Here is a 13,590-nt window from a genome sequence, read left to right on the forward strand (position 1 = left end):
ATGTATCTATTTGTTCATTTATTTACGATGCTGTATTTATGGTTCGTATGCTTTTTGTTCTTAGTGCTGGAGGTGCCATGGTAAGCAAATAAACAGTTATGATTCCTGCCCCCCAGCCTGCATCATCTAGTGGGGAAAGAGATGTTCATCAAAACATCATGCCATTGAATGGGAAATCACAAACTGAGATGAGGGCTCGCTAGGAAAGGTGCTGGCTTCTGTGAATGAGAAGCTTGACCTAGACCCTGGGTCAGGGAGGACCTCTGATCTGAGCTGAGATCAGAAGGATGGATCACCAGGGGAAGAGTGTTCTAAGCAGAGGGAACAGCCTGTGCAAAGGCATCATGGCCAGAAGGAACAGGATGTGTCCAAGGACTAAGGGAAAGAGTGCGGCTGGACCTCAGTGTCGGGAGGTTTGATCTTCATCCTGAGAGCACTGGGGGAGGGGCGTCTTCCCATGTCTGTACAGGGAGGTTTAGCTCTTTCTTTTTTTTTTTTTTTTTTTGTGGTACGTGGGCCTCTCACTGCTGTGGCCTCTCCCGTTGCGGAGCACAGGCTCCGGACGTGCAGGCTCAGCGGCCATGGCTCACGGGCCCAGCCGTTCCACGGCATGTGGGATCCTCCCGGACCGGGGCATGAACCCGTGTGGCTGCATTGGCAGGCAGACTCTCAACCACGGCGCCACCAGGGAAGCCCTCGATCTTGCTTTTCTTAAGCAAGCAGACTGCCCTATGTTGGGTCTCCCTCTTGGTTCTCCTTGGGGTAGGAATGAGCTGGGGCCGCATGTGTGGGAGGACAGTTGAAGCTGGCTCAGAAGGTTTGTGCACAAGACAGGCATTCACAGAATCAGTGTTTTCACTCACCACTAGCCACTCAGCCTTTCAGCAGACATTCGTGGGGCAGTCGCAGTGTGCCAACCAGGGCTGGGGCTGAGCCCCGGAGGTAAATCCACCTAGGCCCCTGCCCTCAGGTGTGCGGTCAGAGGCCTCTTTCAGAGCCAGAGGCCTGGGTGGGTGCAGTTTCTAGCGCCCCCGTGTCCCCTCCCCATGCTCACCTTTAGTCTCTTCTGCCTGTGCCTCTAGGTGCAGCCACCTGACCTCAGGGACCTGCCGGAATGGGAGCCCAGGATACGAGAGGCCTTCCGCAGCGGCGACCTGGACTCCAAGCCCGACCCCAGCCGGAGCTTCAGGCCTTACCGAGCTGAAGACAGTGATTCCTATGCCTCTGAGGTGGGCATAGGCCTGAGCAGGCAGCGGGGAGGGTGGGAGGAGAATGGCTGAGGCCGCTGAAGAGCAGAGTGATCTGTGGAGAATCTTAGCTGGTGATGATACGGGTTTTGAGTATTTCCTTTGGTTCCAAGCTTCCTGACAGCAGGGGCTGAGAGGGAGACAAGGAAGTTTGGGCCATTCTCAGGGCCTGATGAAAGGAAGTTTATAAACTTATCTGAGGAAATTGATCTTGTTCTCCTATACTACTGAATTCCACAGGGAAGTTAATAATTGATGTCATTTAATGGAAACAGTAATTAGTTTAGCAGGAAGGCAACAATCTCTACAGTCAGGCTGACTGGGTACAAATTGTGGATCTATGTATACTAGCTGTAAGATTGTAAAAGTGTCACTTTACTTCTCTGATCCTCAGTTTTCTCACCTTTAAAATAAAGGTAATGTGTCATAGGGTTGTTGAAAGGATTAAATACATGAAAAGCCTTAGCGTAAGGCCTGGTCCATGTTGGGTGAAGAGGACGACGACACATCACTGGCCTCAGGAGACCTGCAGGTTGTGTGGCCTCAGGCATGTTCCCACTCTCTGGCTGCAGATCCTCACCTGTAATATGGGAGGATTAGAGTGGGTGGTGGCTGTAGAATTTCCAGGATTCCCTGGCCCTTGAGGAATTCTGGATGGTTCTGAGCCCCTCCCAAGCCTACTGAGCCTCTCCCCAGCACTTCATAATGAACCTGAAACAGGAAAAGGCTCCTATGGACTGGATGGGGCTTCCCTGAGACTCCTGAACCGTGGAGAGTCTCATGTGTGCCCCAACCTGAGCGTCCTTTTCTTCTCAGCATCCCTAGGAAGGCAACTTTTGGTCCCAGGGAGGCCAGTCTGCAACTGTGAAGGGGGAGAAGCTCCCTTGAAGCTGATGGATCAAACTCTTGAAGTGGTCTGAGTGTCCTAGCAGCCATGGCAAAAGAGGACGGGAGGGGGCAGGAATCATGAGATACTTAGTTCTTATTTTTTGAGAAAAAGAGATAGGCCAGCTCACCTGCAGAGAAAATAATTTCCTACCTGCCCTCAATTATTGTTTCCTTCAGCCACTCTTTACTGAGAAGTCACAAGTTGCCAGGCACCGCGTTGGGCACTGAGTTTAAGGAAAACACCAGAGATAGGTAGTATTGAGCCCTTTAAGGATTTTAAATAAAAAACAGGCATACACAGGACTTCCCTGGTGGTCCAGTGGTTGAGAATCTGCCTGCCAATGCAGGGGACGCGGGTTCGATCCCTGGTCGGGGAACTAAGATCCCACATGCCTCGGGACAACTAAGCCTGCATGCTGCAACTACTGAGCCCTCACGCCACAGCTAGAGAGCCCACGTGCCGCAACTACTGAGGCTATGTGCTCTGGAGCCCATGCACCACAACTAGAGAGAAGCCCATGCACCGCAACAAAAGATTCTGTGTGCCGCAACTAAGACCCGATGCAGCCAAATAAATATTAAAAACAAAAAAACAAAAACAGGCATGCAGGATATACCTCAAGCCAGAGTGCCTTCCATTGCCAAACTTTTACATTATTGGCCAGATAACGAGTGTTTGGTTTTTTCACAGAGGGACATCTTGCCATACCTGGAAACCTTTTATGTAGGCGTTGGAGCTGACATTTCCCTTTTCTGTTTTCCTGCTTAACATGACAGCATAAAAATTTCCCTTTATTAGTAGAAATACTTTTAGAAATCTTAAGTGAAGTATAGCATACATGCAGTAAAGCACTCATATTGTAAGTGTACAGCTCAAATAATTTTCATAAACTGAACACTACTGTGTAAGCAAATCAATGAACAGAACATGACCTGGCCCTGGAAGCCTCCCTTCTACTCCCCATCTAGTCACCATACTGACTTCTAACAAAATAGAGTTTTTTTGCCTGTTTAGCTACAAATCCTTATAAACCCAATCCCCCCCGCCCCTCCCCACACCAAAGGCAGAGTTTTATTGTCTTTTTTGTAAGGTTTTATTATATAGTCATTATAAACAACAAATAACTATAATAAAGTCTCTAAGCAGCATTGCATAAGGATATAAAGAAGAAAGTCAAGATCACGAGATTATCACATAATTAACCACTGTGAACATTTAGTTTGTGTGTGTCCATGTCCTTCATGTTTTTCTATTGAGTATATATATTTTTTACTTTTTACTGAAGTATAACATAATAATATACATACAGTAAAGGGCACTATCCTTTTTTTTTTTAATTTAATTTTATTTTTGGTCATGCCACGCAGCTTGCAGAATCTTAGTTCCCCCGACCAGGGATTGAACCCTCACCCTCGGCAGTGAAAGTGTGGAGTCCTAACCACTGGACCACCAGAGAATTCCCAAGGGCACTATCCTTAAGTGTGCAGTTGTATGGATTTTAACATAAGTATAGACCCATTAAACACATATGGTTGATCCCCAACTTATCTTAGTTGTTTGTAACTTACTGCAATTATAAACGAGACGAACATCTTTGCGAGTTAAACTGAGTTTTCATAGTATTTATTTTCTACAAATTTCTGCAAGAAATTGTCAAGCTAAAATTATAACAATAGCTAGGTTTGATGTGCACTGTTTCATTTCATCGTCATGACAACCCACGGAGGCAGGGACAGCTGCCGTGCCTGGTTTATACTGGAAGGACAGCTTGGGCCTGACTTACTGCAAAGGACTCTCGTCCTTTGACTGCAGCTTCTGTCCTCCTCCTGCTCTCTCCCTCCTCCTTATCTGTGTCCCTCATCTCGACCCCAGATCAAGGAGCTGCAGCTCGTGCTGGCCGAAGCACATGACAGCCTCCGGGGCCTGCAAGAGCAGCTCTCCCAGGAGCGGCAGCTGCGGAAGGAGGAGGCTGAAAACTTCAACCAGAAAGTGGTGCAGGTGGGTGGTGCCCAGTGCTCTCCTGCACCTACTGCAACCTGTCTTCCCTGAACCAAACCTTAGCGGTCCATGGGTCTTCAGAGGCGGGAATGTCAGGGGAAACCTGTGTCTTCTCGCCCCGTGCTGCACTGGTGCTTATGCATTAGCTGTGCTGGGCTGGAATCCTGGGCTTGTCGTTGACTGTCTGTGTGACCTCAGGCCCATTCTGTCGCCTCTCTGTGCTTCAGTTTCCCATCTATGAAATATTGCCCCGTCAGAGTTGAAAATCTGTATTAGAAAGGCCGTAGGCCTGGCTGGTAATCAAGATGGTAGCTCTGCTAGTAGACAGCATTTATTAAGCCCTTACTCTATGTCAGGGCACTTGCCACACATCATGTCCTTTAATCCTCATGTTTTCCCCTGTGAAGTGTGTCCCCATTTTACAGGTGGGGAAACTGATGCCCAGAGTGCTGAAGTGCTTTGCCCAGGGTTGCACTTGCAGGGCAAGGTGGGGCTGGGATTCTTTTTTTTCTTTGTTTTTAATATTTTTTTATTATTTATTTTATTTCTTTGGCTGCGCCGGGTCTTAGCTGCAACACGCAAGATCTTCATTGCGGCATGCAGGATCTTTAGTTGCGGCATGCAAACTCTTAGTTGTGGCATGCATGCGGGGTCTAGTTCCCTGACCAGGGATCGAACCTGGGGCCCCCTGCATTGGGAACGTGGAGTCTTACCCACTGGACCACCAGGGAAGTCCTTGGGACTGGGATTCTAATCCAGGTTATTGGCTCTCTCTGAGCCATTACCCCGTGTTGCTTACTAGGCTATTAATGCTGTCAGCCTTCCTCACCCCGAGAATGCCCTTTGCTCTGCATGTGGGTCACCCCTCCCTGCCATCACTGCTCACCCTCCCAGGTGCCTCAATGAATGTGAGAGTTCATGTTGGTTCCTGGTATGGGCTCATTAGATGATGTCATGGTTTTTACAATCAGACAGAGCCAGATTCAGATCCCAGCTCTTTCGCTGATTGTTACTGTGATTGCTGCTGTTTTTATGAGTCTCTCTCCCCTGGAGGAGCTGAGGGAACTGTTTATTTCAACACAGTGAACTGCTAGTGGTGGAATCCCTGTCGGGGGTCACCACCGGGCACCCCCTGAAATTTCCTCTCGGCCCTTGTGTGAGGCCTGGAACGGGATGAGTTAGGGTCCCCTAGACAGCTGGGGTAGCTCACCCTCTTGTCCCCCTTGCAGCTGAAGGAGGACCAGCAGAGGGCACTCCTGCGGCGGGAGTTTGAGCTGCAGAGTCTGAGCCTGCAGCGGAGGCTGGAGCAGAAATTCTGGAGCCAGGAGAAGAACATGTTGGTTCAGGAGTCCCAGCAGTTCAAGCACAACTTCCTCCTGCTCTTCATGAAGCTCAGGTGGTTCCTCAAGCGCTGGCGGCAGGGCAAGGTTTTGCCCAGCGAGGGAGATGACTTCCTTGAGGTATGGTTCCCCTGGGACTGGGACTGGGGTGGGGTGGGGTAGAGGAGAGAGGACAGGAGGGACTTAGCCCTGGGGCTCAGATACGAAGCATCAGCTTGCAGCGTCCATCCTTGCATTCATTCATTCATTCACTCCTTCAGCATCGGTTTGCTGAGAACCAGCTCTTTACTGAGTGCTGTGGCAGATGCCGGGGAGACCGTGGTGAAGACGACAGACTCTGTCCCGGCCTTGCCAGGGGGCCAGTAGGTCTTTCACACTTCTCTGGTATTTGTTGGTTTCCCTTTTTAACAGACCTGAGTCTTGAGCTGGCAATAGGATGTAGATGCGTTTAATGAGCTGGTTTCGTTGTTTCTGCATTATAGGCATATATAGTACATATGAATGTTCTTTACTCTTTTAAGGTACAATTTATATACAGTAAGGTGCACACACCTTAAGTGTACAGCTGATGAAGTTTTATAGTGTACACCCTGCAGATACATAGTATAACATCACCCAGGTCACAGTGAGCACATTTCCAGTGCTCCAGAAGGCTCCCGGGTGCCCCAGGGGATACGCCCACCCCAGCAGTCAGCACTCTGCTGACTTCTTACACCATGCATCAATCTTGCCTATTCTAGAACTTCATACAAGTGCGTGTAGTCTTTTGTGTCTGGCTTTTGCTTAATTATAATTCTTTGAGATTCATCCACATTTTACCTATAAAAGTAGCAGTTGGTTCTGGGGCTTCCCTGGTGGCGCAGTGATTGAGAGTCCACCTGCTGATACAGGGGACATGGGTTTGTGCCCCGGTCCGGGAAGATCCCACATGCCATAGAGTGGCTGGGCCTGTGAGCCATGGCTGCTGAGCCTGCGCGTCCAGAGCCTGTGCCCCGCAACGGCAGAGGCCACAACAGTGAGAGGCCCGCGTACCACAAAAAAACAAAAACAAAAACAAACAAACAAAAAAAAAGTAGTTGGTTCTTTATTGCTGCTTATTTTTCACTTATGAATATATTTTATTTTTAATGTTACCTTTGACAATGATAATGGACACTGGCTTTCCATTTTTAGTAATATCAACTTCCTATTTTAGATATGTTTATTTAACTAGAAAGAGTACGTTGACTTAAAAGCATTACTGTTAGTACAGGTAGTATATGGGTGTGGCAGGAAACATGACGAGTGGAGCTTTGGGTATGTGTGAAGCTTGGGAAGGACTCACGTGGCCCATTTGTCCCTCAGCCTGTGCAGGACCCTTTGTCCTCAAATCCCTTTCCTGCTGTCACGATCAGCATGTTGACATTGCTAGGAGAAGGGGGCATGTAAGGACGTCATACCTCAGTCACACCCACCTGAGTTGGCACTGCTCACCTTGGCCTTGGCCTTTTAGGTACAGGTACCTCTGCCCTAGCCTAGGCTTGGCCCTTCTCCGGTTCAAGCTACTCATTCCAGAGCCAATGGGGACCAGTGGCAGTCCCCATGTACCCCTGTCAGGGGTCCCCCAGAGTAGCCTGAATGTCCCAGGAGCAGGGGATGGTGGTTAGACCTGAGTCTGTAGCAGGCGTTTCCTCCCCCACCCCCAGTGGGGCTCATAGGCCACCCGCCTCCTCCCCAAGGGCCTCTAGAGAGAGCTGCTACCATCTTTAGATGAACACACTCCCTGCTGCCCTCTCCCAGGAGTGTCTGACATGGAGTCACCCCTATGAGAAGCACCTGGAAAGCCCAGCATGGCTGCCCCTCGAGCATCACTCTTAGTGACACCTGGGGACTCCTATTTGAAGCCACTGTCTGCTTTAGGACTGTCCCTCCTGTTTGGAAGTCCCACACAAGCCTCTGGATGAAGCCCAGTTTGTTTTTCTTAATAACTTTTTTTTTTTTAACATCTTTATTGGGGTATAATTGCTTTACAATGGTGTGTTAGCTTCTGCTTTATAACAAAGTGAATCGGTTATACAATAACTTTTTTAAATTTTATTTTTTTATATTATAGTAAAATATATTGTACATAACATAAAATTTACCATTTTAACCATTTTTAAGTTTAGAGTTCACTGGCATTAAGTACATTCACATTGCTGTGTAACCATCACCACTGTCCATCTCCAGAACTCTTCATCTTGTAAAACTGAAACTCTTACCCATTCACTCCTTATTGCCCCCTCCGCCTGCCCTGGCAACCAGTATTCTGCTCTCTGCTTGTATGAGTTTGACTTCATTAGATTCCACATATAAGTGAGATCTTGTAGTAGTTCTCTTTCTGTCTCTGGCTTATTTTGCTTAGCATAATGTCTTCCAGGTTCATCCATGTCCATGTTGTCGCAAATGGCAGGATTTCCTTCTTTTTTGAGACTGAATAATATTTCCTTGTATGTATCTGTCACTTTTTCTTTACCTGTTCATTCATAGACACACACTTAGGTTGTTTCCATATCTTGGCTACTGTGAATAATGCCACAGTGAACATAGAGAGATCCAGATTTCATTTTCTTTGGGTATATACCCACAAGTGGGATTGCTAGATAGTATGGGAGATCTATTTTTAATTTGGGGGGAAACTTCTATACTGTTTTCTATAGCTGAAGCCCACTTTTGGCTGCTAGGGAAGATGTTTCCCCTCCACCAGAAAAAATGAATTGCCTTCAGACCACGTAGCCTGATTTTAAATCAGGTTGTCTCAGGCAAGCTCTCCATATTTGGTGAAAATCTTTCTAGCCATTTCAATGTACTGGGATAGCAGAGAGAAACAGAAACTTACTTTAGGAAAAAAATAAGGTGTAACCATAGAAAATAAAATAATATACATGCCTATAATAAATAGAAATATACATACTTACTGAGATAGACATGATAAGAAACATAGCCACCCACATTGTAAAAAATACATATATACATAGATATAATGATATAAAGCCCATGTGTATAAAATACATATAAACAAGTACATAATAAAATACAGATAACCAGGGCTTCCCTGGTGGCGCAGTGGTTGAGAATCTGCCTGCTAATGCAGGGGACACGGGTTCGAGCCCTGGTCTGGGAGGATCCCACATGCCGCGGAGCAACTGGGTCCGTGAGCCACAACTACTGAGCCTGTGCGTCTGGAGCCTGTGCTCCGCAACAAGAGAGGCCACCATAGTGAGGAGGCCCGCGCGCCGCGATGAAGAGTGGCCCCCGCTTGCCACAACTGGAGAAAGCCCTCGCACAGAAACGAAGACCCAACACAGCCAAAAATAAATAAATAAACTACCCCCAACATCTTCTTTAAAAAAAAAAAAAAAAAATACAGATAACCATATAAATAACAAACTTGATGTACATTCATACTTTTAAAAAATATGTGTGTCCACACATGTAGAATTAAAAGTATATATATGAGGGCCTCCCTGGTGGCGCAGTGGTTGAGAGTCCGCCTGCCGATGCAGGGGACGCGGGTTCGCGCCCCGGTCTGGGAAGATCCCACATGCCGCGGAGCGGCTGGGCCCGTGAGCCATGGCCGCTGAGCCTGCGCATCCGGAGCCTGTGCTCTGCAATGGGAGGGGCCACAGCAGTAAGAGGCCCACGTACCGCAAAAAAAAAAAAAAAAAAACTATATATATGAATGATAACCCTCATATATTAAGTATTTATAGTGTCGTGGGCACTGTGTTAAATGCTCTATTTGGATAATTGCATTTCACTTTTACACATACACTATGATGTGGAAACAATTATTATCCCCATTCTACTGCAGATAAAGATCTTTGATTCCTTGTCCTCAATTCTGAAATCCAGAAGCTCTGAGAACTGTGTTTTGTTGGGTCTAACTCAGTTGGAAAAAATTGACCTGACATTCATTTGGCAGCAGAACCTTTATTTACCCCATTTCCTATTAGTACTCACATGTTTGAAGGGGAAATATTGGTGTCCACGAGCATAGGGTATCTCACCAGACGGGGCTGTTTTACAATATACAGTGTAGGTACCATATTATCTTTCTAAATCCCGATTACTTCTGAATTCCAAGCACACCCAGCCCAAAGAATTTCGGAGAAAGAATTGTGCACCTGTGTATACAGATAATACAGATAATCAAAAGTCAGTATGTTTAGATTCTGACCAGGGAGGGAACTGGGTATTTATTCACACAGGCCCTGCTCCACCCCACATATTTCCAGGCTCAGTGCCTGCCCTGAACCCCAGAAACCCTCTTCATTTGATTTCACCACACTCTCTTGGTTTTCCTTCCACCTCACTCGTTGCTCCTCCTCAGTCTCCTTGGCTGGACGCTTCCTTTTCTCCCTGAACTGACCCCTTAACGTCAACAGTCCCGAGGGCTCAGCCCTCAGGCCGCGTCTCTCCTTGACCTTCACCTGCCTCCTTGGGGAGCGTGTCCAGGCACTTGGCTTACATGGCCTTTCCTGCACATTGCGAATCTATCTAGAATCTACAGAATCTGACCCAGCTGCACTGCCTACCCCCTCACCACCCCCATCTGAGCCATCACCACTTCTTGCCTGGATTATCACCGTAGCCTCCTAGCTGGTCTCCCTGCCTCTGCCCTTGCACCCTTCCACCGAGCATCTTCTATTCAAAGCAGGGAGGTACCAGGCCGCGTGTACTCCACGTGGATGGTGCCCCCTGGTGTTGTGCAGCATGGAGCTCTGTCGCTACCCTATAGAGTATCTCAACACAGCAGCTAGAGTGATCTCGTAAAACTGAAAGCCAGGCCGTGTCACTCCTCAGCACAATCCTCCCCTGGCTCCCACGTCACCCAGAGTAGAAGCCGAAGTCCCTACAAAGCTTGTTCAACCAGCCTTGGTCCCCGTGCCTCTCACTTCCTCCCTGGCTCTCTCGCTCTTCCTCAAATAGATGTGTTCCCATCTCAGGGCCTTTGCATTTACCGTGACCTTAACCTGGAATTCTCAACCTGCACGTATTCACGTGGCTTATTTTTTTTACCTCCTTCAGGATTTTGCCCAAATATTACCTTTTCTCTGAGGCCTTCCTTGACCACCCAGTGCAGCACATCCTAGCTCCTCTCCCAGCTCTCTTTTTCTCCATAGCACTTATTATTATGGAACATTCCATATATTTAATGATGTTTCATGTATCAATATTTCACATATTTGTTTGTTTTCCTGCTACTGGAATGGAAGCTCAAGGGGACCAGGGCTTCTGTCTGTCTTGCTCACTGATGTATTCCCAGCTCTGAACACAGGGCCTGGTGCATGGTAGATGTTCAATAAATATTTGTCAAATGAATGAATGAATGAATGAAATGAATAGTGAATGAGCACCCACTTCTGCTTCACTCCCGTCATAAACTAGACCCTGGTCTCCTGGGCTGGCTCTCGACTCCTGCCCAGAATCCATCAGCAGCAGACCCCTCCGCTCCCAGGAAGGGTCCCTTCTGCCCACCCAAGCCTCTGATTGCCCTTATCTATAATTATGAGGGTGCCTTGTGGCCCTTTATTCCAACCACAGTGCCTACCTTGACAGCATAGCTATTTCGGAGTAGCTCTCAGGGATGCCTCATGGTCCTTGGGGCAGAAGAGATGGTGTGGGGGGTAGAAGGGTCTGACTCTCCAGCTGTGCTCCTTGACCTGGACGGTGCCCAGGGCTCAACGTTAAAATCTGGGAAATCAGTGCCCAGCTGGGGTACTTTTGGTCCATAAACGCCCTTTCTTTATTCCTGCCTGGCTGTGCAGCCCACTTTCTATCTGGGCCACTAGCCTGTATCCCCTCTCCCTGAGGATCAGACCCCCCCAGGCATGATGCCCTCCTACCCGCTATTGAATGTGGTTTTTAAAAAACAGGTAAATAGCATGAAGGAGCTGTACCTGCTAATGGAGGAAGAAGAATTAAACGCCCAGCATTCTGATAACAAGACCTGCACGGGGGACAGCTGGACCCAAAACACGGTGCGTTCTCAGCCCATTTCCAGTCCTGTCCTGTCCATTTGTTCCTTTGTCTGTTTAGTGATCACATCTTGCTGCTTTCTGACCCCAGTCTTACACCAGGCACCGGAGCGGCAGAGGGTTATTGCTTGGTCACTGGCCCCAGATGCTCAGTGCTATGGGGTATGTAAGTCACCCCAGGGCAGTGACAGAGGGTCAGATGATGGACTGTGGAGTCTCAGGTGAGAGAGCAGTTAATTCTGTTTGGAGTATAGAGGATGGTATTACAGAGAAGGGGTCATAGGTGGTGGGTTTTGAAGGATGAATAGGAGCTTGCCTAATAGAGAATAGGGAAAAGGCCATTCGGTACCAAGAGAACTGTATATACAGAGATGTGGCAAGGTCTTCTGGTGTTGTGCAGCATGGAGCTCTGTCGCTACCCTATAGAGTAGGTGCAGCTTGGGATGTGCGTAGTGGGGGTAAGGACATCAGGCTTGAGTGAGTTGTATGAAGAAGGGCCTTGTGGCCTAGGATCAGGAACCATCAGATCAAGCCACGGGGTAGTATAGAGCAGTAGGGTCAGGCTCCCAGGGGCACCCACAGTAAGCTGGGTTACAGGTGGGAAACAGGTAATGGGCCCAGGAGAGAAGACTGGGTCCAAGTCGTGCAGTCAGGGAGCTTCCGTGGTTCAGACTCCCCATCTGGCCTACGGTGGGTCAGAGAAGGCAGATCTTGGGCAAGGAGAAAGACGGAGGCCTAGATGCTGCAGAGCCTCAGAGAAGCCAGGGCCCAGCTCAGATTTGGGTTGAATAATTGCTGTAACTACAGAATTTTGTGTTTTTGTGAGACTGGGCCATGTGTCAGTCTAAGAGGTGGCCAGGGCTGGGCTTGGTATGCCTGTTTTACGGGGAGATGACCCGAAGAGGTCGTGGGACTTGCCTGAGGCCTGGTAGAGTCCCAGGCTGGACTCTGGATGAGTTCCCAGCCCAGCCTCTCCTCCTTGCCGCTCCGAAAGCTCCTGACCCAGGCCTTGCCCCCATCTGCAGCCCAATGAGTACATCAAGACACTGGCCGACATGAAGGTGACGCTGAAGGAGCTATGCTGGCTGCTTCGGGATGAACGCCGTGGTCTGACTGAGCTTCAGCAACAGTTTGCCAAGGCCAAGGCCACCTGGGAGACAGAACGGGCAGAGCTCAAGAGCCATACTGCCCTGGTGAGTCTCCCACCTGTCAGAGACATCCCCCTCCTTGTTCCCCTCTCTGCGAAGGCCTCAGCTGTCAGACTGGGGAGGAGGATGCCCAAGCCATGCTCCTAGAAGCATAGGAACCCCTTCACTTACCTTGTGGCCCAGAGAGGGCAAGACACTTGCCTAGAGTCACACAGCAAGGGTACCAGAAACAGTGGGAACTGAAGGTCCCTGGGCTAGGGAAGGCAGGTGAGGGACTGGCAAAGGAGCCATGGGGACATCACAGGCGCCTCCGCCGCACCATGAGCTCACAGGTGAGACTGGAACACTTAAATGCCTGTCTGCACCTGGTGACATCCTTCATCCTCACACCCAGACTTCTGCTGCCTGCTGTCCTCATAAGGATCCCCTTAAGCCCCTGCTACCTGACTCTGTTTTGCTCCCTCCACCCAAACTGGGGGGCTCCCCTCCCTACAACTCAGATGATCAAAGGAGCCTTAACCAGGAGTCCTGGATATTTGGTCTTTGCTGTGTGCCTGGAGGCAAGGTGCTGCCCCCCACTCTGGCCGAGAAGTGAGGGGATGGGCTTCCTCCCGCTCAGAAAGAATGCTCTCACCACCCCAACCCCTACCCCACGCCAGAACTCTGCGGGGCCCAGCTTCCTCCCCGCTGCCCCTGCTGCAGTCTGCCCTCCCAGGTATCACGGGCCCCTCAGAGGTGGGTACCCTGATTATCTTTGTTGGGCAAGTGATAAAGCAGGCACAGAGGAGTTAAGCTTCTTTCCCAAGGTCACCCAGCTAGTCAGTGGCAGACCTGACCCTCACTCCCCAAACCTCTGCCCTCCTGGCTCCTCATGACCGTGATCCCACCTTCTTCCCAGTTCTCAGACTTCTGGCTTCCTGGTGCCACCGTTCTCTCCTCCCAACCCTCCCTGCTGATCTCACAGCTCCC

The 13,590-nt window shown here is 49.1% G+C and overlaps 1 protein-coding gene across 3 annotated transcripts in view; it reads left to right on the forward strand.

Annotated features, from left to right (window-relative positions):
- The window catches only part of MTCL2 (microtubule crosslinking factor 2), a 68,558-nt gene that overhangs the window by 41,701 nt on the left and 13,267 nt on the right, over window positions 1-13,590 (forward strand). For all 3 annotated transcript variants that reach the window (XR_013831683.1, XM_079945874.1, XM_079945875.1), the window contains exons 6-10: window positions 1,083-1,229; window positions 4,009-4,134; window positions 5,364-5,594; window positions 11,372-11,476; window positions 12,499-12,666. Coding sequence is in view for 2 of the 3 variants with exons in the window: in XM_079945874.1 (XP_079802000.1) it covers window positions 1,083-1,229; window positions 4,009-4,134; window positions 5,364-5,594; window positions 11,372-11,476; window positions 12,499-12,666 (777 nt within the window). In the remaining variant the exon portion in view is untranslated. The remainder of the gene's footprint in view (window positions 1-1,082; window positions 1,230-4,008; window positions 4,135-5,363; window positions 5,595-11,371; window positions 11,477-12,498; window positions 12,667-13,590) is intronic.

The sequence above is a fragment of the Stenella coeruleoalba genome (assembly GCF_951394435.1).
Source record: "Stenella coeruleoalba genome assembly, chromosome: 15".
Lineage (NCBI taxonomy): Eukaryota > Metazoa > Chordata > Mammalia > Artiodactyla > Delphinidae > Stenella > Stenella coeruleoalba.